This window comes from Phaethon aethereus (assembly GCF_964289735.1).
Source record: "Phaethon aethereus genome assembly, chromosome: 3".
NCBI lineage: Eukaryota > Metazoa > Chordata > Aves > Phaethontiformes > Phaethontidae > Phaethon > Phaethon aethereus.
Window position 1 is genome coordinate 69,938,205 of NC_138576.1, and position 25,908 is coordinate 69,964,112.

General features: G+C 38.9%; 1 protein-coding gene across 1 annotated transcript in view; it reads right to left on the reverse strand.

Moving 5' to 3' along the window:
* The window catches only part of SNX9 (sorting nexin 9), a gene marked incomplete at both ends in the record, with an annotated part of 48,857 nt that extends 23,643 nt beyond the window's left edge, over window positions 1-25,214 (reverse strand). Inside the window, 6 exons of the mRNA XM_081998541.1 lie at window positions 491-641; window positions 1,416-1,599; window positions 15,055-15,177; window positions 16,354-16,428; window positions 17,122-17,208; window positions 25,095-25,214. Coding sequence (XP_081854667.1) covers window positions 491-641; window positions 1,416-1,599; window positions 15,055-15,177; window positions 16,354-16,428; window positions 17,122-17,208; window positions 25,095-25,214 — 740 coding nt within the window. The remainder of the gene's footprint in view (window positions 1-490; window positions 642-1,415; window positions 1,600-15,054; window positions 15,178-16,353; window positions 16,429-17,121; window positions 17,209-25,094) is intronic.
* Between the last annotated feature and the right edge of the window lie 694 nt (window positions 25,215-25,908).

The following is a 25,908-nucleotide window of genomic DNA, read 5'->3' on the forward strand; positions in this document are numbered from 1 at the left end:
GGTTTTTTTTATCTAAAAATCGAGCTTTCTGTGGCTCAAGAATCAACCTGAGTGATGCACAGACGCACAAGAGCAGAACTTTTCCCCATTTCTTAGCAACTCAAATTGCTCACAAACTCTGGGACAGCATGTCTGATCAGTCTCACTGTATGGACAAGCCATCCATTACCTTTTATTTTCACTAAGCAGACATAGTGTTAAAGACAGTTAAATTTTAAAGACCAGAAATTCAGACCTTGCAAGTGTCATTTGACTATATAACATGTCCAAAAATTATACAGCTTTGTCATGTACTTTCAAGTTGTCATGGATCTGCATTGTCTGATCACACAGGGAGAATGCTGAGCTACAAATCCATCTCAACTTTTACCCTACAACTGTAATATCTACATTGCATATTTCAAGAAGGTTGAATGGCCACACATTTACACATCTTGACAAATTCCAATTCTCTTCAATATATACACATTTGCCCCGCATTTTCCATTACTTGTTAAGTGGTAACTTCATAGCAGCTGCACGAGAATTTCCACGCTGGACCCCCCCAGGCTCTGATGCCTCAGCCTCCTTGTAACCAAGATAAGATGGTGAAGTTGATTTTGGGTCATCCCAGTCATCATCCCAATCATCGTCATCAGCAGCTGCAGGAGGGGGCAGAGGGGTAGGGAAAGGAGAAAGTTAAACATTTTCTCTTTAAAAGTAGAAGCAGCTACCTCAGCACTCCTACGCAAGTAATCAACAAGGTAAATACAGAAGGCTGAACTAGCTCTTAATATTTTGTGATTCCTCCTTAATTACCACCATCCTCACCAAATACAATCTGCAAAACTCTACACTAGAAATTCATTGAGGGAGAGTGTCTGGGGGGGAGGGAGACAAGAAAAAGAAAGGAGAGATGCTGGCATGTTAAGATGAATTCAATAGTGTTCCATATTCATAGACTCCAAGTTAGCATTCCCTAGTTATGAGTTCTCCTCTTAAATTAGGCCTTTACTAAAAAAAGGTAGAGGAATCTTCTGGAAAGCTAGCCACATCCTAAAATTAAGGATTTAAGATATGACTTCTTCACAGGCCTGAGGGCACAAATTCAAGGGTGTTTAAGTTCCAGTTATGCAAGCTCAACAACAGGCCTGAGAATAGATTATGTATGCACAAGACTTCGGCTTGCCAGATTGCCATACAAGTTTGAGGTGTCTGTTACTGTGGATCTGATTTTTTTTTTAAAAAAAAAACAAACCCTATTATTTTCATGTCCAGTTATCCACGTGGCAATATGCTACTAGGAAGCCAGTCTTGGTTGTTTTTTTTTTCCCCAGTAATCCGTGTTCTACAGTTATGAAAGATTAAGTAATTCTTACCTCTATTGTTCACCTACTCTAATGTATTCAAAAATATACGCATTATTATTAGCACACCTGGTCCTTGATATGCCTGTGGATGACCAAATGCTGCTGCTGTCTCCCAGTTATTTGAAGCACTGTTTCTCTGGCCAGCTGCATTTTCAGGTTTTGTCACCCAGCTGTCAACAGCATTTCCATTATCCCAGTTCCCAGATTTCCCAACGTTCCAACTGGACCAAGGATCACTGGCATTGTTTGCCTATATTGTATAAAGACAAAAGTAAAGAAGAAATGAGCAATGACCATGTAGTTTCTTCTTGAAGTTTTTGATCATAGCTGATAGGCTATGGGTTTGCATTCAGCACTGCACTTGTTCTATTTAGGAGCAGCTGCCAAATCCTATGTTCCCAACTACACAACTCTTAAATGCAGTAAGCACCTGGAAGAACTGATCAGCTTTCTGGCAATGTGACACCAACACATACTAATAAGAGCGTTACATCTCCTCAGGGAAATTAAACTATTTGCTCCGTCCGTGTTAGGAAGCACTCTTACCCATTGTAATTATTTTACACCAACACCATAAGTATGGTGCATGTGAATTACTAATTACATAAAGCCATGGGTTAACTAGCACATTTAAAACAGAAATGCAAAAGTCAAGGATTAGGTTTTTTCAAATACTTATTTTATCAAGCTCAGATTAGTGGCTTTACTAAAAGCAAATCATAAATTGCACACCCACACCATCACACTTGGCATGACAGTTAGGGAATAAGGGCCAGCAACCTGTTCAGCTTCCCTGTCAGAGCTTAACTCATTCACACTGAGGATGAGAGAAGGAAACAAACATCTGCCAGGGAACAGTCTGGCATTTCCCTGTAGACCTACTCTCTCAGCATAAGCTCCTGGTGAAAGTAATCACACATACCCTTCTGCTGATGCTGCTGTGGAGGTGGAAACCTCAGTGAGAGTGTAGAGCAGACATGTCTTTAACTACTGCATCAATTTGTCAAATTCCTCTCTCAGTAAGTTGGATTAATAGCTTAGCATCCTGCTCAGCTCCTTGATTTTAACACTACACCTTGAAAAAGCATTGACTAGTTAAGTGCAGTCTACTCCAGACACTTAGTGCAGAGACTAGCTGGCAGAAAGGAAAAAACCCCACACACCCGAAGTGTAGGAGGAAGGAGGAGAAAGGGAAGGAAAGCAAACAAAGCCTACAAAGCTTGTCTTGTTCAGCAGAGGGAGAAACTGAGTTTTGTAAAAGGAAGTCTCAAAACCTACAGAAGCCAGTGCATTATTTTTATCATGAAGCAGCATATCAAAGAAGGGATGCCTAATATAAATGAATTGCTATTAGACTGTAACATTTACATGAGTCTTAGAACATTTGCCAGTACAGAAAAAATTAATAAAGCTCCCACTAAAAGCCAAATTATTCCCTGCAAAAATGTTGAATAAGTTTGTTTCTTACACAAAATACATAAAAAAGGTACCACTACTCAACTCTCCATTTTTCATTAAAAATTCTCTCCTTTCATTTCAACTTCTGAGATACTACTTAAGAATAAGAGGTCTTGCTTTAGTTTTTCCTAAAATAAAGTAATCTGACAGACTTCACAGACACTATCAAACCTCTGAGACTTGAAAGCACTGTTGATAGCATGTAACACCTGTTCCTTAGGTACAGAATCCCCAGGATCTGGAAATTAAGATCAAGCCCCCGAGCGGGGAGGAAATCACCATTCAGAAGACTCACAAGAGTCAGTGGGTCTCTAGGAACTGATGGAGTCAAAGAGATTATGTGAACAACTTCTATATTCATAGTTTGGGAGATTTTTTTTTTTTTTTTTGAGGATGAAACTGATGCAAGAACATTATTCCCTAAGGGAGCAATATCGTTGAGGTCTACCCAGTTCTTGGCTAGCTGATCCACAGTGCAACTCTCAGCAATTACAAACAAGCTGCTGGTAGCTTATACTAGCCTGCTCTTCCTATGATGTTCATCTGATAGGAGTTTATGTAAAGAGGAAAAAAACATACATCATTCAGAGTTTGTCATCTTTGCTAAAGTAAAACACATATGCTGGGGCCCAACTATATGGGAAACCATGCCTGCTCCTAACATAACTTAGAGCACCTAGAAAAAGAATAGTTTGCATAATATTCATTTGCATATACTTCTGCAACATATGTTGCGCTGATCACCGGCAAATGAAAGCCCAGAAGTGGGATGATTGCCAAAAGGCTGAGTAAAGTTTTCCTCTTCTCTGCAGTTCATGTGAAATTTGGTACATGAGTGGGTGGCAAAAAAACCTGAAAATGTGCTGCAAAACAAGGGGGAGGCAATAATATTAACACTGGGTACACTACTAAAGAATGACTGTCAAGAGCAATCGTCACCAAACTTGCAGACAGTCGCTGATATACCCTGAATGCTGTACAGCAAGGGGAAATGGTTTACTTAAATTGCCCTCTTAGATGTCTTATCTCTATGTACCTACATGGAAGCACTATTCAAATCAGAAAATTTTACTTCTGAGGTGTCCAAGAAAGCTTTGGGTAAGCTCTTGCCCTGAAGTGTATCACCCAGGCTATAAAAGGGGTGGGATATGCTATTGCCACTCAGCTCCTTTCAGCCAAAGGGTCCACATTTCTTTCCAAGGCACTGGGGAAGGAGGCAAGAGATGGGTTAGGAATGTATATATAGACAACACCTCTCAAAGAGCATTTACATGTCTCCTTTCATCTTTCTTCAAACGTTTGCCTACATACACACACACTGTGGACACTTTTAAATGGTAGCCAAAAATCAGTAAACATGGAGAAGGGTTCAGGAATCAGGCCTGCCATCCTCAAGGCCCCATAGCACCATGGAGGACCAAGTAAAAGACACAGCATTTATTAAAAGGGTAATCTCAGCTCTACTCCGTGGTTCTGTGGATCTCAGCAGTGGACAAATTCTGTATGAGAAGCCATTTATGCAGCTTACCTCTGGCTGAATAAACCCTAATTAAGCCAGCAAGTATTTTCTAAGTGATTAAATTGCATGTTCTCACACCTTTAGTTTTCCATAACTGAAATTGATAATCCTCTGATCTCTTTAGTCGGCACAAAAAAAGATGAAGAATTCTTGTAAGAAGCTGTTATTTAGTCAATAGAACTTGATACAGCACACCTAACATCGAAGTATGCACGCAATCTCAAATGCAAACGCACAAAAAGAAATGCCACACCACACATAACTAAGAAACTAATCAACCTTCAAATGAAGCATTGCATCTCCTTGCTCCTCAAGGTAACATCAAACAAGTACACTGAGAATAAATTCAAGGATAACTCCTTAAAGGCACCTGATTTTCTCTTTTGTGGACTATTACAGACTTGCTCACTCCTACTGTTCCAGGAGAAAAAACACTACAAAATGTTATCTGGGGAACAGACAACAGAGGGAACACATTACTAAATATTTTAAGAGTCCTCCAATAAGGGCAGATTCAAACTCACTATAGAAACAGATCATTACTGGTGGGGGGCTGGGGAGAAGTCTAGTACGGTTTTAAAGATCTAATTATAGTTGAATGAGAAAGAATTCTACCACAACAGGAAAATCCTCAGCTTGAGGGTAGAATGTCAGTATCTTTACCAAAATAATCATGAATTAAATAGTACAACAGTGAAGCTAAGCTAAGTCACTGAGGCGTTTCTCTGCCCTGGCTAAAAATCTTTTTTTGACCTCTTGAACAACTAACTTGTTCCTGGCAGACTCATTCCTCATATTGAGGGATGCTCCTAATGGATGAATAGATCCATTCCACTCCTGAGGGACAAAAGCCAAAACAAAGATGATGTTCAGATGCTAAAACTAAGTTCAGTACCTGAAAAGATCTCGGTAACTGCCATCAAAAATGACGACTTCCAACTGTAAGAAATACACCTTGAAATCCACTCGGAGACAAAAGCCATGCTGAAGCAGTGCGTAGAGAAAGTAAGTCTGATCAGACCAAGGGAAGTCCAGGACAGTCAAAGCTGCAGTGAGAATTGTTAAACTCTTGAAGAGGGCTGAGGAGAGACAGACAGCACAGAGGAATGGCACAAAATACAAGAAAAGTCATGGTGGCTCAGCTGAATAGCTCACAGGAATGAACATACCTCTCCAGTTTTATAGCTGCTTTAGTTACTTGCATGGAGACAAAGCCTTAGGCATACTCAGACATTACACTAAACTCAAGTCCTTTGGATAACAGCCTCTGAGTAGATACAGGAAAAAAAGTGAATATAGACAGTCACCCTAAAAATCAAGCTTTTTCCTCCAGGAAGGGAATGTGAAGGGCTAAAAGCCTACTCTGCAGCAACCACAGAACTGCATTCACTGTGCTGTATTGACCATAGAGCAAGTGTGCACATTAGCAGATACTTAAGTCACTGCCATGCCCATGGTATTTTACGCCCAAGCTTTCTTCCTGGTAAATCATTACCTTAGCATTGTGGTCCTGGGCACTTCTTTCACTCCTGAAGGAAGGCCGTCTTTTCTATTGCACAATTTAAACATGTTTTCTCCTGAGAAAAAATCCTCTAGGAAAAGCATGAGTGGAGATGGGCTAGACTTTAAGAGATAACCAGCCTTACAGATTCACATACTAGAATGTTCCTGTGGATAAATACATGAAAGCAACAGGAGGACCTCCAGAAGCAGCTAACAAGGAGGCAGGAGCAATGCTGTCCAAGGAACCCATTTGTTCCTCAGCTGCTCCTGTCATCGCGCTTCCTTCCAGAGGAAATCATCATTCAGCACCTCCACTCCCAGCCCCATTGCACCCTTCATAAAGTAGTCACTGCAAAGGAGCTGGCCTTTGCCTGCTCACAGGCCGCACGCAGCCGAGGCACACTCACTGGACACTTCTTGCTTTCAGCAGGAAAAAAACCAAACCACCAGTGGAAGAATGGAGTACTACTAAAGTGGACTAGACGCCGCATGGCTTCTGCACAGAGCAGGCAGAGGATTTCCATCTATTAACTCCCGATTCGGCTCAAAAAAAACCCATCTTTGAAGTACAGAATGGTCTTTTAAAAAGATACATAACTTAGACTTGAGTAAAGAATAATCAGTGATGGGACGAGGGGAGGGAGAACACACATCTGTTGTCACCCTCACTGCTTAAAGGAAATGATTTTAAGTTTGCTTAGTTTCAACTTTCAGCCACTAAAAATCTTGTAGACATTTATTAAATTGAGTGCTCTCAGACTTCTGTTTGTTACCCACACCTGCACATGTAAATGGCAATCAAGACACCTCTTTATAGCCTTGTCTTCTCTTCAGCTGATTTCAATCTCTAATGATTTCTTCTTGAAACACAGATGAGAAATTTCAGGCAGTTTTCCACTCACAGCAATGCCAGAAACAGAAGAAAGACTCCCTGTTCCTCTCTGCTGTTCTCTAGACATCCCAGGATCAGGCTACAGAGATTAAACAGGGCTTTATCCTTCCTTTTTGGGAAAAGCACTCTGTATTTTTGTTTGGGAACGGGGGACAGGGGTTTCCCTTGTTGGCTTTTTTTTTTTTGGAGGAAGAAGAGTTGGAGACTATTACCAGCTAAGGCTTTCCAGTTTCCCACTTTCAATGGCAAATGCCAATGATTCCACCTTAAAATAAGAAATGCTCAGTGAACAATAAACAACAACAACAAAATTTCAAATCTGAAAGGGAACTATATACTGCAGTAAGCCCCCTGCTGTGGTGAAGGGGATCGTTCAACACATGCATGCCACTGCCACTCTAAGTGTGCAAGCAAGTAGGAACACTCATAGGAGACCTGACAAGACTGTCACGGTTAGAAAATGAAAATATTCTTTATAGTAGTCAATGCCAAGCTACGAGACCACAAGGCTACCTCACAAAACAAGAAGTCAAATGAAAACGATGCTACAAGAAAAAGAGCATTCAAACACTGCAAATTGTGGAAAACTATTTCAATAGTCAGATTTTGCCTGAGGGTATGGGTATAGACCACGGGTGAGGAGTGATCAGTACTACGGTTTAACAACAACTTGCTGCCTGAGCCTTTACATTTCACTGGAACACCCACAAGAAAAAAACTCAACAGCTCCATAATTTGTACAATCACTATCATATGTTGGACAGTTATTTTTTAATATGTGAATGTGATTTATTTCAAAGCAAGCAAGCCACCATTTCTCATACTGTACGGGAGTCACTGCCTGGTACTCTGGTTAAACAAGAACTGGTCAAATCACTGTCACAGGTCTGAATGCAATATTGCGATTGAAACTGGGTGGTGGGGGGAAAGAGTTACTTTCAAATTACACGTAGCAATGGAGAATCTGTAACAGGAACTAGAAGTTACTAATCATGAAAGCCAAACTAGCATAAAACACTCTGGGTATTTTTTTTTTTTTTTTTTTTTCTTCTGAACATTTCTAACGCACTAGTTTTGCTTATATTTCTTTTTAGGTATCTTTTGCACTATGCCCTTCTAGACGTGACTTACGCATAGAGACAACTTTACACTTAATCTTACAAACATGCATTTATGCAGAGTTAAGGTTTATTAGTCAGGGAAGCACTAATTTCCAAAATCCGTAAGTAATTGTAACTTCCATGGTGAATGTACACGCGCATTTTATAAGGTAATTTAGCATAGCGGTTTAACAAGACAAACTGGACTGAAGCAAACATGAGTGAGTCACATTTCCCATGACAATACTTCTACTTTACTGCACACACAGCAACGCCAGAGAATGGAAATGCTGTTACAGGAATGCAATAACATGCATGTCAAAATTTCCACAGAAGTAGAATAGTGTACTCTTAATAAAAGCACTATATTTATTTTCTTCATCTTCGCATTTATTGCTGCTCATAGAAGTTCAGGGCACAGGAAGTTATGGTATGCAAATTTAACAATGACAATTTGCCTTTCTAGCACTAAGTTGCAAAGAGTAGAAAAGATAGGAAGTAAATCTCTGAGAATAGCTGCTTTAGTGTCCTCCTTATGCATGTTCAACAACTTATGTCTACACACCAAGTAACTTAAGACTTGCCTCAGCTCCTGCTCACCAAACTAGGTGTTTTCACTACTATTTAGTCATCCTGCCTATACAGAAGTCCCATAGCTTTCTGAAGGGAAAGGGTTTTCTACACATAAGACAGTCCATTTATTCTCACATCCTTCAACAATTGTATAGCAGTTTATCTTTCTTCCACTGAGAGAGAAACTATTCTGAGTTATTTCACACTTACCACTGGATAAAACAATACAGACATGAGAGGTTTCTGTCGGTTGCTTCCTGTACCTACCCCTGGGCCCTTGCTGTTCTGCCCATAACATAACGGAAGACAGGAAACATGGATTCACCAAGGTCACACTGGAATTGATTGACAAATCTGCAATTCACAAAAATGCGAACTCTCAAGATACTTCTTTTATCCAGAACTAAGAAGAGCTGTAGAGTCATCTTCATACAGAAGTAGACTTGGCAGTGATTAGAGAATCAGTGTCAAGAAAAGGGAACAAACTCCTCTACAAATGCAGCTTACGGTTAGCTACAAGAACTATTTCTGTGTCTTGAATACACATCTACAGCTCCTACGTCAACATAGCTGGTGTTCACTTCCACCCTGAAACAGACAGGCAGTACTCCACTTTCATTTATACATATTTTTAATACCAGTTTTCTATCCTCCAGAGAGAGAGCGAGCGTGAAAAAAAACCCACCAGATGCTAGACTAACCTCTAGAGGGAAGGGAGGAGAAACCATACAGACTAAAATGCGTAGTATACTGAAATTTATAGCACTTCTATCCTGCGTTCAAACACGCATGTTACACAGGCTGTACATAGCCACTATGGCTAATGGTACATACAGTTTGTTTACAGGCCACTAATAAGCCTATTGTATGGTTTAGCTTCTTAATAAGGAGAACTAGTTTAGGCTGATATCATTCAGATTTAGATTAAATAACTCAGATAAACACTATTGTTAAAATGTAAAGTTCATATTTGTTCACAACTCTTAGAACATTTTAAGTTAGATGAATGAAAAACCACCACAAGCTGTGGTTTAGAATGGAGAGAGAGATCATCACCGTTAAAACAGAAGTTTCTGAACCTGGAAGACATGCAAAATAAATGTAAGTACATCTGTGACTTGAGAAGCACTAGTCTTGATTGCAAAAAAAACCCCAAACAGTTGGAGGAGAGTACTCAGAATGAATTTTACATCAATGCTTGTATTTCTAGACATACTTTAATTATGAGGGGTCCAAATGCCACCAAGCTAACAGTCTCTGTCAACCGCAATGAGAAACACTATTTAAAGTGTGAAACAGGATATCCATTGTTGCTACTGCCCTTGGAAGCAACTTGGCATCAAAGAAATACTACAGCAGAACAATATACCACTCGTTTTTCATCAGAAATGAGAAATCTTGTGTTCAGTGTATTTCAAGATGTTTATTTGGTTTAACCTGCCATAATTTATATTAATTTCAGTACCATTATTGCCAGTGTCATTCTAATACCAGAAGAGTTTACAGGTAATTTGCTTTAATATATATATGCAATTCTAACAAGTAGAAAAAACATAAGTGCCAATGTACTTACTGGTTGTTCCAAATGACTGTCTAAAATTAGCAACCTGCATTGCTGCTCAGAACAGCACATTGACAGAGAAGAAACATTTCTCATTTCGCTCTGTCCAAGGTCAAAACAGCACGAGACCCATAGAAAAGCCATGCAACACCCTCCATCTTTGGCAACTAAGGGTTACTTAAATTGTACTTTTGGTGAATAATTTTTAAAGGCTTTTTAGACATTAAACCACAAATGTTATGGGCAAATGTAACATTAAATTCTCCTATCTGTTTTTCTTCTTCTGAGTGTAAAAACAGTCACCTTGAGTCATTTTTTCTCCCTTGTTTGTGTACAATTAGCTTCATTGCTTCCTCTGATTGCTTTCCATCTCCCCAATATCGTCTACCGGTAGCTCTTTAAAAGAGCAGTTGCAAGCTTTACCAAGGCAGCTTATTGCCAGGACACTACTGATGCAAGGAATGAGTGGGAGAAGACTGAACTGCCGAAGGTCATGTGGAATTCTTCTCTTCTCCTTAGGAAGCATCTCTGTGCCCCTTTTCTGTCACATTACATCTGTGGCACACCCAGGTAAGGTACAACACCAAATTGTTGTTGTAGTCACTGTACCTTTCTCAGTGAAGAAAAAGAAGTAAGAGCAGCTGCTTTTAGTTATTGCTTATTAATTACTTTTCAGGAGATTTACTGAACAACAAAAAACCTTCTTGGAAAAGGACAGACAGGGAGCAGAGCAATGTTTGAGCTGATGAGGTTTTCTTAACCCCAAAAAGTTATGGATTCCAGAGTAGGAAACCAAAAGCCTCTTGTCTGCCTGGAAAGCAAAAAGGGATGGGTGTAGGCAGAGGGAGGAAGTAAGTTTTATTTTGAGAGAGAGAAATATGCATGCATAGAAACTGATCTGGGAAAACTGTAATGACTTAGGGTTCTCTATTACATGCAGCATTGCTACTCTAAGAAAAGCAGTTATCCCCTCAGACTTATCAGGGCATATGCAGATATGCCAGCGAAAACATAATGTATAAAGCTAAAAAATAATTTTAAGCCCTGTGAGAAGCACATTGCCATTTGAGATACCTAACCACTTCAGAACTTAGAAAATAAAACTATAGACATGAAGTTTGCATTCAAACATAACTGGTTGTACTGGCTGAGATAGAGTTCATTTTCTTCAAAGTAGCTAGTACAGGGCTATGCTTTGGATTTGTGACCAAAACAGCGTTGATAACACTGAGGTGGTTTAGTTATTGCTGAATAGTGCTTGCACAACGTCAAGGCCTTCTCTACTTCTCACTTTGCTCCTCCAGCGAGTAGGCTGGGAGGGGACACAGCTGGGACAGCTGACCCCAACTTACCAAAGGGATATTCCATACCATATGACATCATTCTCAGCAATAAGCACTATGGGGAAGGAGGAGGAATGGGTGATGTTCAGAGTCATGGCATTTGTCTTCCCAAGTAATTGTTAAGCATGATGGAATTCTGCTTTTTTGGGGACAGTTAAACACCAGCCTGTCAATGGGAAGTAGTGAATTAATTCCTTACTTTGCTTCGCTTGCAAGCACAGCTTTTGCTTTACCTATTAAACTGTCTTTATCCCAACCCACAAGTTCCCACACTGTTACCCTTCTGATTGTCTCCTCCATCCCAGTGGCGGGGAATAAGTGAGCAGCTGGATGGGCCTCAGCTGCCAGCCAGGGTTAAACCACACCACAGTGGTTTAACTGATCTCTTAAGAAAACAAAAACACCCCATACTCATACATTTCAACTCAACCAGATCTATTATTTTTAATAAGGCTTGGTACTAAAAGACTACGCAACAACCTGGTTTTTGTTTACTGTTAGAAGACGGAAAGGAATTTGAAGAATTAAAACGGCTTTTGACTTATTGAAACTGGGGGGTGGGGGTGCTGTGTAATTACGTGTATGTTAAAGCGATTTAATATTTACAGAAGGTAATTTCTTCAATAAAGTAGTAGTAAGAAAAATCCCAAAACATCCCATTTATTTAGAAGTGCTTTTCTAAAGTCTTCTTGTAATGAACTTGTACCCCACCATGTTACTATGAAATATAATAAATAGCATAAAATGTCAGCATTCAGGAATGCTGCCATTTCTTATTCAGTCCACCAGACTACATCTATGAACATTTTAGTTCCCTCTACTATGCCACGCCCAGCATTGATTCCCTTTACATTGACACCTAATTCGTTGTTTTTCTTTGCTCTCCATAGCCTGAACACACAAGTTTCATTTAAGATGAAATGCTTTGTATATTGAACTAGTCACTCATTAAGGCACTTGAAAAGAGTAAGTCAGTTGCTTGCAAGCTCAATCCAAAGTGCCTGAGCGAACTCATGATGAACAATGTAAATGTTATCATAACCAAATGCAAAGTAATACATCTAGGAAGAAGGGTCATACCCGTAAAGTAGAAGATCATATTCTTATAAGCAGTGGCTTTAAAAGAGAAGCCAGTATGCAGGGAATGAGCAACTCAGTATAACGTCATGATGCAATACTACACGAATCAATGCAATCTTTCACTATATCAAGCTTTTATACACCGGAACAGCAATGTCAAATTTGTTTGACATCATGTGATGTACACATGAGCAATGCACACATTTTACAGACGAGTCACAAGATCAAAGAAACTGCAGGGAAAAAAAAAAAAAGGTTTTCTTAAGGGCAGGAAAAGTGTCTTACACCAGACAGATAGAACTTCTTAATCAAGAGGACAATTAGCCATAGAATTTTTGCAAAGAGAAAATACCATGCACTAGAGAGCTCTCTGATCCAGGAGAAGGGCTTAACAGCTGAAAGTGGAAGTGAGACTGCTCAGTATATAAGTTGAATTCCTATTAGTGATAAGCCACTGGAACAAACTACCAGATGTCTGTCAGAAGCTGAAGAAACCAGTCTTCAAATCAAGATCTGCTGTTTTTCTAGAAAGTACATAGAACTAAACTGCAGTTACTGAACTCAGTTAAAAACAAATCGAGAAAATGGAAATTACTTATGACATGAAATCCTGACCACACAACCGTATTGTTTTCCTGTTTTTTCATAGCAGGAACCAAAGATCCAAACACACCAGCCTGAGGAAGTTTGCTTCCTCTGCATTTTGCATGGCCTTGACTGCATCCAGGTGCACACTTTTCTCCTCCCTCTCTCTTCTATTAATGTTAGCACTATAGTTTTACTGTAATACACTATGGTACCCTGGTTCTTCCAACTGTCTCACACAGCATTTGAAGGATAATGGAGAGGAATAGGACACTTATAAGAACAAGGCAGTGAAATAAGATGTTCGCCTAAAGTTACTCCTTTCCAAAATTTAAGGAGAAACTGCAATCTGTACAGATTACAGGGCCAGTATACTGCTGATACTGTGTAAACTGTATTGTAAAGTGACTGTATTTTTAAACTTTTCCCTCCTCTAGAAATGCAACTTCCAAAACTAGATTACCATAGTAATTCTCTATTATTTAGGATATAATAGGTATCTTTATTCTAACCTTTCGTCGTATATAGGCAAGGGCTTTTTTTTTTTTTCTTCTCCAGGCACAAGTACCTTGTGTTAAGCACAGATCAATCTCTCATAGATGCCTCTACTACCATTCAAAATATTGTATATTCATTTTGTTAGTACACAATTCTTCCCAGGTGAAATTAAGTTATATGTTTCTCTTCCTTCAGAAGAGAAACAGTATTTGGATTTGACAGCAGTAGCTGCTACAAATATTTCAAGCTTACCCAGAAATAAAGTTTGGCTAGCAACTCTATAGGAGTAAAAAAATGGGGCAAGGCTAACAGACAGAGCAGAAGAAATGAGGTTCCCACTTTACCTTCAAAATTACTGTAAGTTTTACTGAGGGAAAACAAACCTATAATCAATGTTTTTGGCTCAGTCTGACATGAGAAACTAATGAGGCATTTCAAGAATTCTGTCTTTAACCTAAATATTGACCTGGCATCAATTAAAAAGAATAATTAGTGATAAACAGTGAACCAGTCACAGTGAGGTCTGGAGTTCTCACTACATGTGTGATCACAGAATCACAATCCTGGTATTGTCCGGCTGAATACAAGGAAGCACAAATCAAACACTATACAGTCAATGAACTGTTACATTCACAGTCATACAAAACCACCCCATGTACAGTTTTCAAAAGATCTCACTTCACGTCAAAGTCCTGTGTAGCACACTACAATTAAGAAAACTAATAACTGATATTTAACTGATCCACAAGCAGGTGTGTGTCCCCAGCTGCTATGAAGAAGAAAGCATTTACTTTCCAACATGCGAGACCTCTGCATGCTGCTGTTAGGAAAAGCAGATTTTGTTCCTTCTGTTGACCTGTGGACTTTGAAATGTTTAACTGTTCCTACATGTGGGACATGCAGCAATCTGCAGACCGTAATAAACAGCTTGTGTTTAAGATAATGCATGTCTACAGATATCTAACCTGAGACTAAATACTTGCTGCTTAATGAACTGACACACTGGGCAAAAAGCAATGAATAAAAGGGAGGGTGGGGGGGAATAGGAGAAAAACATTCACATTCTTCCAAAGTCAGCCTCTTCTCCAACTGTCTAGGGACAATGCACGAACTTAACTTCATCTTCTTTAATCAAAAAAACAACTCTTACTCAAATTCTGAAAAAAATAAATATCCATTCACTCTGGCTCATGATGCATGGACCACCCAATTGTAGGAGACATTTAAAAAAAGTTATAGTTACTTAAAAAAGTTAGCATACTAACACAAGTGACTTGAAAATAAAGTAAATTTGCTATAGTGCATTTATACAGAACTGAGACACAGGTAGTCCCAGATTTACATGATTGCAGACTGGAAAGAATAAAAATGCTCTATTTTTGAAAGTGTTAGAATACTAATTTTTCCAGCAGGGACAGTAGCAGAGACATGTCATTAATATTAACCAAAAATGTTCCCTAATGGAAACACAGTTCCTTTAATTAGTACTTCTATGAGGGTTTATAAATATGGTACAGCACAACCAAAGAGTACAAGTATTTATGTCAACTGAACCTGTCATGCCCACTGTGCCTAGAAAACCTGGAGACATACCTGATTACTGCTTTTTGCAGCAGAGTTGGTCTGAGCTGTATTTGAAGAAAGGGAATCAAAAAAGGCTTGGTCAGCTAATGAGTTACCACAGCTAATTCCATCTTTTGCACCTTCGGTTATAATCTGAAATGGAAAAAGTTGCAAAAGATTTTTCATGCTTCCATTAATCAAATTATGCTGTCTATCATATATAATCATACTAACATTCATGTCACTAGATACTAAGACAGTTGCACATACTCTTTTTGAATTCACATTGAATAGTACCTTTTACAAGAAGTTGATGTGAGAATCTAGAGGATTTACTCCCACAACAGATGGAACTGGTTTGCATTATCACAATGTAACACCTAAGACTGTTGTGGCAGTAGACACCTAACTATAAATTCATTGGGGATTAACAAGGTTGTTAACATTACTGCTTGGAGACTGGGAACTCAATACTCAGAGGATCAGTTTGGAACAGCAAGTCTGGAGAGCCAAAAGCTACTAGGCCATAAGCTATCCAACTGAAGACAAAAAGCCAAGGTTACATGAACAAGCATCCTCCCCTCACCACCACTCTCCTTTTGGTTTTTTAAATAAACACACACAGCACTGGTGAAGGAAAGGAGAAACATGCCTTAAGATGAGGCTGCAGGAATTACAGCCAGAGTCTTAACCTAACTGGCAACCTGCAGACATACAGACACTGGGCCCTCCAGCAGTGAATTGGATTTCAGCCTTTGCATTGAGACCCCCATTCCATCCCCACCCCATGCCACCAGTCCTAAAGAGCAGATCAACATACACTGAAGAGACAGCAAAGGCCCTCAGGAAAAAAATTGCTGAGTAGTCCCTGGATTTGGGATCCCATATCCTGAGCCCCAGAAATGGGGCTCCATTCCAGAGATTTATGAGAATGTGGCAAATCTGCCACAGCAACTCCAGTGTAAACTTGCATTACTCATTTCGATTCCGTATCTGTATCTTCAGACAGGAAAACAAAACAATGATTGGATTATGAGACCCCCAAAACCAGAAGCAGACTCAAAATAGCTCGTGTTCTGCACATCACCGGTATTTACTATAGACAACCTCCTGTTGCATTTCTTGGGATACCAGTAAGAAGCACAGTAGCTTTGGATGGCATGCTTGCACTGGTCTCCAAAGCCAGCCACAGTTGCTGTAAGATTATATATTCCAAGCTTTAACACTGGAAGTTTTATGTTTGAGCAATACAGTCTGATCAGCAAACCAGAGGATGGCCTTTGCAGTAGTTCTGCTTTCTTAGCGCAGAGCAGCGTAGTAGTCACTTACCTCAACGTAATCTGTTGGAACAAGTCCTCTCTCGCCCTGGCTGTTTTTTCCTTCTAACCAGCCTCCACCAACATCCTAAAAGAAGTAACAATATACAAATAGTTTTGCTAGATGGATCTCACGGCATGCTTTAAATGGCGCAGGAGGAATCACTGTCTTGCTATCAAATGCAATGTTCAAAATACAGTTACAACTGCATGACCATGAACAAACTCACTTAAATTTGCTGAAGCAGTAGATACTAATTTAAACAGAACACAGATCATGCTTGTTTCACATGGCTGTTATGGGCTTTAGATTTAACAAGCATGAGGGGGAAAAAGTTTGATTTTTAGGACTTTTGATCATTTATGAAACTACAGTCAATTGTCTGGACACAGACTGCATCAAAACACAGCTATTAGTATACTATTTCTAAAGCATTAATTTTATTCAACAGATTATAAAGAAACAAAGCTCAAGACATTAAGCTATTGGTAGTATCTGTAAAATCTCTGCTTCACTTACTGAAGGTGCAGAGATGTGTGATGAGCAGGAGCTATAACCCACAAGAATATTAAGGATAATCTCAAGGTTGAGAGGCACATGCCATGCAAGATCTGGAGACACTCTTTCTAGTTTACATTTAACTTCAGAGGCAGGTTTCATGCTTCTGAGGAGGAGGATAGCCACAGCTTTCAGATGTCAACTAGCACCTTTTTTCTTCCACCTGCTAGAAGTAGGTCAGGGCAGCACACCGAAGCCTTGATTTCATCTCTGTTTTCTTACCGGGTTGGTAATTACAATGATCTCCCCTTCACTGACAGTCAGCTCGTTGTTTCCAGGCTCAGCAGCAAAATCGTACATAACACGAGCCTGTATGCGAAAGAGAACATACCAGTGAGCCTTCCAGCTTATTTAGAAGATTTCATGAAGTAAGTATCAGCACAACTCATTCTTAAGCAGCAGAAATACTAGGTGGGGAAAGGCTAGATGTACGAAGAGCAACTCAGCATGTAGGAAGCCAATGTTTTCTAAATTTGACCTCCACGCCAAACACTAATGCAAACTTTAGAAGATGAAAGTCTCCTACGGAACTTGTTAGAGATAATCATTATTTTCCAGGAGGATTCACAGTTTAAGACTGGCTGTTCTTTGTCATGTCCAGAACTATCCATACAACTTTTTCCAGGGGAAGAAGGAAACTTTAACAAACAATCCAATTAGTACTTTTTTCTACAAGACATACTCCAATTCGGGTAAAGGGAACTGTTTCATAGAGCAAGCAATTCAGAAAAAGAAAAACAAGTTACTGCAGATGTAAGTAACCACAGCTATACATAAAAAGTAGTATGTCAAATTATGTTTTGAGACTGTTTTTGTATACGGGAGGAACTCTGCAAATGCACAAACAGTGAGAGTAGGCCTGTTACGTATTGGCACAAAGAGGGAAGGAAAAACAAAACCTTTTGTTTTTAAGTGTTTAGACATACAAAGGCTTTACCATGTACTGACTATGATAGTACACTACATAAAGAAATGTTATGTTTCAAACACTGACAAAGTTGTCTAACATTTAAGGAACAGTTCTGCTCCTCTATACAAAGAATTGTGACATGGTCTAAGATTATATTCCTAAACATCTTTTCCTTGTCTTCTATTAGATTCCTTTCCAATGTAAAAGTAGAGAAAGCTCTCAAAAATTAAAAAGTGACTATATTTATTTTCTCAAACTGTTGAAATGGATACAGAAAGAAACCACATTTTCCCCTGAACTGTTAAAGGAAGATCTAGAGTCAAAGTTTTACCTTTCCAGTTAAAGTGGCGTATTAGATAAACTTTAAACCTGGCTGAACAAGACAGCAATATACCGTTTATCTAAGCTGCTTTTCCCCTGAAATAAATCCCATCACCCCAGTAGAAATTATAGAAGATAAAAGCCTTATTATTTACACCCCAAATCTTTGTTACCAGGTGCCCCAGAAGTAATTAATACATTATTTTATGTGGTTAACACCAATGCTGCAGTATCATTGAGCAGCAAAAGGGAAAGCTAGACTACAGGTCAGGAAAGCCAAACAGAAAAAGTACAGATTTTAACTGACAGTAATAACAGTTATAACAAAAAGCTTTTCTTGTACAACTAAAACAACAAGCTATAAACTCAATTCCAAAGGGGGGGGTGGGAATCTTTAGTAGCTTGAAGTTTAGGAGACAAGTAATTTCTAAAAGCAAAGTTAGGAAGATTTGTAGTTGTAATATGAAGGCATCTAAAAGTGATAATGTAGTCATTGATTTACAGGCCTGAAAAGGGACAACTAGGAAGAGAAACATCTCCCTATCATGATACACCTGCTAAAAGATTTTTTTTAAAGTTTTTTAAAAAAAAAAATTTAAAAAAATCAATACTCTATACAGATCACATCATAGCCCTTATTTCTCCAGCTTGTACAGGATTAAGAGCAGCAGAAAGTTTATTTCACGAAACACATCAGTCTCCCTAGGGCATCTTGAAAGAGGCAAGACTATGGTCTCATCTTCACCATCAACACATCTGCTTTTGTTACCTCAGCTCATACAGAAGTGGTCTTTGTTCTTGCAGATGAAAAAACTAAATCCAAGAAAAAGAATATTATAATGGTATTACTAATAACGTCAGACAGTGTGTACAGCAATGAGGTCCTTCTTGTATTTGGAGGTTGAAGGAAGGAAAAAAAAGAAACTAATTGTTTCTGCTAAAGATGACAGTAAAATAATGATTTCTGTTGAAAGCCAGTTATGTGATAGGAAAAAAAATATCAGACCATCAAGCCTTGTATGTCTCAAAATTACAAGTTATGTTCCCCACCAAGACATTCCTTCTTCTGACATAAAACCAGAAAAAAACACAACTTCCCTCCTCCACATTTTAATTTCGTAAGTATCATGTGCAAATACTTCTGCCTGACCCAAAGATTTTACTTCAGTGTAAATAAAAACAGCGCAGAGAAAAAACACATATGTTGTAGTTCAGCTGACAAAGCTAATCCTGAACTATGTGCACAACAAATCAGACACTTGGTCTTCTCCAGTAGAGAAGTACAACATTGGAAAAAAACATGTGCCCCAAAGCACACTGAACACTTCCTTGCACGAAAGCTTTTCCCTCAGAACGGAGGCTTTCAGCACTTTCAGAGTATGCCATGCAAAACAAAGTTGACTAGAAGAAAACTGTTTTCAGTAATAACACTGACTGCTTTCCTTCCAGCAGGAAATCAGGCCTCCATGCAAATATAAGAATAAGCTGCCTTACTTTCCTTAAAATTAAACTGAAGAGAAGAAACATACCTTTTGAAATACAAGAACATTTTAAGTAGGGGTGTAAAAAGCACACCCTCCAGGCCTCTCCCCTCAGCAGTAGTAGATGACTGTATTGAACATGTTTTTACAGGTTACCAATACTTACCCGGTTCCTGCAAGTCGATCTAACAAAGCTCAGATGCTAGGCATCTGAACCATGGGGAACGCAGCTTTCCTAACCAGGGGGCTGCCTTAGCCTTCCCCAAATAACACACCACAGTATTAAGTTCCTGCTTTCATTCACAGGAACGAAGAGAGTTCAGCAGGACAAAGGCAGGTTTTACTAGCCTTCAGGAAAACTGGCAAAACATCCCACAGTAACAACCAGACTGGAAAGGTAAGATATATTTCTGTCTAATAAGAGCTCAGATGCAAATAGTCAGTTCTCCAGATGTAGCAGGGAAATAAAGTTACTCAGAAAAAATCTAGAGGTATTCAGCTTGTAGGAAAAGAAAGACCAAGAGAGATACATAGAGTTTAATAAAGTCATCATGCCAAAGTCTATCCATTCACCTGCTCCGGATTCCTGTTTCAGAAGTTGTTAAAAAAAAAAAAAAAGTAGAAGGAAAAAAATACAAACAAACCCAGTAATTTTTGCCTTAGCACAGTTTGAGAAATTTAAAAGAAAAAAATAAGATTCACAATACTACAGAAATGGATTCTTACAGAGCATTAAACATTTTAAATACATTGGTAACCTGATCCATATATTGACGTCTCAAATACATTCCCCAGATTTTTTTGCTGGTACTCAGTTTTCACTCAGAGAGCGAAATTTCACTGCATTTCTGGACTACATTTGCCTAGTTTGGGAATTGAGCTCCTAGGAACTCCTGGCAAGTAAGCTTTCACGCTATCCTCTGACCCTTGAGATTTAATGGGAAAACGGGTATAAACTCAACCAATTCCAAAACAAGTGAAACTAAGTGACTAAACGTTTTATCTCAATTTAATATCTGTATTGTTAACAATGAAAAACCCTCCCCCTAGCCTCTCCTTGGGCAGAGGCATCAGCCCCAACCCTATTTAAATCTTTGAAAATCAGTTCCAAAATACTATAAAAAGGGAAATGGTTTGGTTTTGTAACAAGCTTTTTCCTACTTACTGGCCATAAATATTACATCCAAGTAGCACTTATGGCTTAGAGTTCGATCTTTGCCGCAAGATAGCATGTAGGCATGGAGAAAAGAAAGCACTTAATCAGAAAATTATTTTAGCTCCTGGGCACTGCCATACATGCATCGAATATTAGGTCTAGGCTTATGGACATTTCGAATATTTATAAAATTAGAATCTTTCACAAATTCCAAAGGTCACAGAATGAACATCACAAAGGCAACTTCTTCAAACACGGCTTTAAAAAACAATAGACTTGTTACAGTAACTGTTGCACTTCATATTTACTTCTGATCGAACAATCATTCACTCAAACAAGAGTGAAGCCTCTCTAACTTGTAGAAATCCTAAGCATTGCCATCAATCACTATTACTGTCTTTTTAGAAAGATAACAGTAACAGTACCTAAGCATATTAGAATACAAAAGATTCTTTGCATTGAAAAGCAGAACCTAGATTAGGAAAAGTATTATTCCTCTGCAGACCTGGAACAGACTCAGCCTTCCTCCATTACTTCTGGCTGAGTTAAGTACCTCCCTCCTCTTCCCAAAAATATTAAAAACCAAGAAAAAAAAAATAACCAAGAGCATTTGCCAACTTATTTCTGCAAGCAGACATAACTTAACTGTCAGTGTGTCAAGACTCTTAGCATAAATTAAGTGGGAAGGAAGCTGGCTAGCAAAAGTCATTAAATAAAATTCCAATGAAAAATTACATTATCACTACACTAAGTTACTAGAAGAGTATCTAAGATCTCCACAGACATCTTGACTGGCTCTTCTGTATTTCTCCCAGAATCTTGAAAGAGCAGATAGCAACAGAAGCACCTATTTATCATAAGAAGAGTCATAAGAAGAATCTTTCCACATTTTCTAAGATGTTTCACTCAAGAGACACTAGACTCAGACAGAAGAGCAACTTACCCCCAAGTCTGACAATCCTGATGTGCACAGGCACACACTTGCCCGCATTACAGTTCACCTGCAGCGGGCTAGCTCTTTCATGGAGAAAGAGGACAATGAAAACCACTGTGCATTTCTCACTAGCCATGAGCATACACACTAACAGCTAATGCACATCCGTTGTGCGCACAGCAGCTTTTATTGACAACAGCTTCCCTCTCTAAACCTCAGTTGATAAGAATGATTAGCGACCCACATAGAGCAATTACTGATTTTTGTTTCCGTTCACACTTCTGAAGCAAAATGTTTTTGTAATGCTGGACTTTCTGATGCAGAACTGCTGTGTTACAATGCAAGTATGCTTTATAGCACTAAAATTGGAGAAGCTATGCAAAAATTGGACACACCTTTGAAAACACTCTCCCTAGAGACTGGACTTCATTGTAATAGAATGAGCTCTTGGGTCAGCCATGTGTTAAAATTCAGGAAACTTGTACTACAATTGCTCCTCTTAGACAGCTGGCAATAGCAGATAGTACAAAGGAAATATCCAGAAAAGGTTCATAGCATGAAATTCCCATAAATGCATGCCTTCCTTTTACTAGTTAGCACTTCAGCAGTTCAGTGCTTCTGCCATCCAGTAAGTGCTCTTTTCAAGGGACACGGATTCACAGGTTTAATCTGCTTGGTGCCACTGTCTCAGGAAGACAACTGCTGTACCACAGCAGCAAGGATGGTTCATGGTTCGTCTCCAGTTTCCTATCCTACTGTTGGTGGCAGCAGTTCCCAGATTCACAGAAAGAGGATCAAATTCCATAGTTCTGTTTTGGAAAGATAAATCTTTTCAAAGAAACCTGTACCCACTAGAGAAGCAGAAACTAATTTGGGAAGCCTGGTAAAATGTCTTTTTAAAAAACCCAAAACAGTCATTAGCATAATTTTTTTTTTTTTTTTTTTAGCTAGGATTCTTCTTCACGTGTCAAGTCCTTAAATTTTAAATAGCCTTGACAGTAAGCAGACTTGTACTTTTCTTCTAGGACAGCAGCTTAAGCTTTTAGCTGGAATGAACAACAAAGGTTTTCTGCTCACCTCAAGTAACTCCAGTAACATTTCTGTTATAAATAAACTTCAGAAAGGTTTACTACAAAAACTGCATCAGTTAGTACAAATGTTTTTCAGTAGGTCTAGTAAGCATAAGCCTTTGAAACCAGCTGCTTGTGAAACACTGATAAGCAATATGTTGATCACACCTGGAAGCACAGAACAGTAAAATGCATTTCTGTCTTAGAATCATTTAGTCTTTCCTGACTGCGTTTTATTCATTCTCTACTACAAGTTTTTTGGATGTGGGTTTGGGGTTTTTTGTTTGATTGCATTTCTGGGGAGTTTTTTGGCTGTTGGTTTCCATACCCCACCCCCCCAATTGCTTTTCCGACCAATACTGGTTTTAGGAACAAAACTCTAAAGGTCAGTTCTAAGAGAACAAAATAGAAATAGCATTCCTGGAATACAGGCTGGGATGCCAGGATTAGAGAAATTGAGGAAGCAGAAAGGAAAGAATAAAGACAAAAACCTAGCTGCAAATTAATCAGTTCAGAAATTGGCAATATCTTTTGATTACATCTGAAAGAACAGTTCAAAATTAAGCATTTAAAAGTGGCAATACTCTGCAAACAAAAGGCAGTTAACTTGAGATTGTTTTTGCATTTTCTGTTCTGTACTGTTTGATCTTTCACAGCAGTTTGCTCTACGATTACTGTCTAATATTGTCTTTGAGATAGTTTACTACTTAGAACAACTGGAAGACCATCTGACTTGTTATCAGCTGAAGAGTCAGCATTAAACCCTCATTGCATCAGTGAAGCTACAGAAATGATGTAGGGTAGGCAAGGCTCTAAATATCAGTTTAACCATTGTTTCATTTCACCATTCACAGACTACTCGAGTCGCCATGTTTTAGTCAATGCGTCTTTGAAAACTCTCAGCAAGTCAAAACACAACACTAACTCCCACTGCTGATATTGCTAAAGGTACTGCAAGAAGCTGAAGAATTAAAACAAATAGTGTCCAAAGAGCTTGGAAAACCAGGAAGAAAAATGATTCAGAAAGACAGGCAGCAGCCCCCCACTTCGTTCCCATCTCAGAGTATGCTACCTTTTGTCTAACAGTGGCTATTGTTTAGATAGATTTAACCTTCCCCCCACTCTATCCTGAAACCCAAGCTCACCCAAAAGCCAGTAAGCACTCCAAGACGGATGAGATTTTCACTGCAGCAGCTGCAACATCTGGGGCTATGATTTGACAAAAAATGCCACTTCATTTTAGTCCCTCTATCACAACTGTATCAGACTGCTAGGCAAAGTGTACATTTGGATAGCCTACGCAGAAATATCAAGCGGCTCTTCAAATGCCTATGCCTCTCAGCCTAGAAAGGCAGCAACCTCCTGTCCTGCCTACAGTAATCACTACACATGTTCCTCTCACAGGCATTCCTAAGAGACGAGAAGAAAACAAAAAACTGAAGATGGAAGCGTAAGAGGACACGAGGCACACTGTCTTCTCAGACAGACTCCTACAGAAGCCTTCCTTTAGGAATTCAAGAGATTATATGTTATTCTAGAAACTAACAGTTGAAGTGATAAAGATTTATTACAAAGAAGAAAAGACCCCAATGCTTATCTTTTTAGCTAATACAGAGCAAATTGAGAAAATGTATATTGCTTGTAGAGTGCCAGGCATCACTGTTCTTGTGTATGTGCCCAACTACATCTGCCTAGAAAAATATCCTACTAGCCTGAAGAGACTAAACCATCCCTTCAAATTGGTTTTGTACAATGATTTTATTAAACAATAAGGAAACATTAAAATTAACTTGTGTAATAGAAATGTAATACTAAAGAGAGGTTTTTAACACAACTGTTTTTTGCTTTCAGCAACATCTGAATTAAAACAAACTCATCCAAAAAGTGAAACTAAGTTCAATCAAGAACTCCACTTCTGGACTAAGAGAGGTCACAATATTCAGATATCATTACTCCAAGTTCCCTCACCAGCTGTTAACTGCTGGATCCTCACATTACTCTACAAATTTACATTAAAAATGTGTTTCTTGACCTGCTGGCTCACTTTGTTCTGAGCAATTTTTCAACTCTAAAGTAAGTTATATAGCCTGCAGCTAGTCATTTGAAGTCAACGCCACTGACTATAAGCACATTAGAACCAAATTAAATACAGATAAAAAGCTAAGGAACAAGGATTTGCATCATTTCTTCTTGCTAATAAAACATGCTTGCCAACAGAGGAGACACAGAACAGGGAGCTCCTCTTTGGCCTCAGAAGCTGCTGTGCCTACAATACTTCTGGCAGGTATTTAATTAAGTATTCATTAAGAATTAAAAGACTCACCTTATATTGCAAGCAAATGGTTAACAAAGCATGCAGGGTTTCCAAAAAGCACAAAACACAAAGTTTGAAATGTTTAATAGGGTAAGGGATAGTAATGAAATATTCGATTCCCAGCGACATGCACGTGGCTTAAACCACTGGCACTTTTAGAATTAGAATGAAAGTGTAAGAAGCTTACCTTGAAACCATTTCTGTATGATTTTGTGTAAGAAAGAAGTGACTAGGCAAGTTTTCAAGTGTTAAAGAGCCCTGGAAATGTTTTCTTTAGTCATAAAGACAATGACTGACTAGCTGCTTCAGCCAGTTAGGCTTTCCTGAGGGAGGACAGATTAGCTGTTCAGACCTTATAAGCAGATTATCTCTTCAGCTCTACCACACAGGACTTCACTGTCTTGCTGAAAATAATTTTTTAGTCAGGAAAGAAGACCTGAACTCTGTTCAGGCTCATTTTTGGTTACGTATCTTATTTTTGATTTACAGAATATGAGCTTCTTAATAGCTGTCTACTTGTAAGCAAACATCAGCACACCCCAAAGCCAACTGAAACACACTCGGGGCCAGCATTACAGGCAGCACACACACTAAAAACTTGCATTCGAATGAATTCCTACGCATCAGGAGGCCCCTTGTTCAGCTCAAGCATCTAAGGACTAAAACTTACTGACGCAGTATGAGGACTAAGATGGTTATAAGACTAGTTCTCTTAAAAGTGTTAGAATGTAACAGATCTTAAAATCTTAAGGTAGTAAAACAAATTACAGCTTCTTTCCATGCAATTACAAGACAGGTCAGTAGACAACTGCTGCCACAGAGC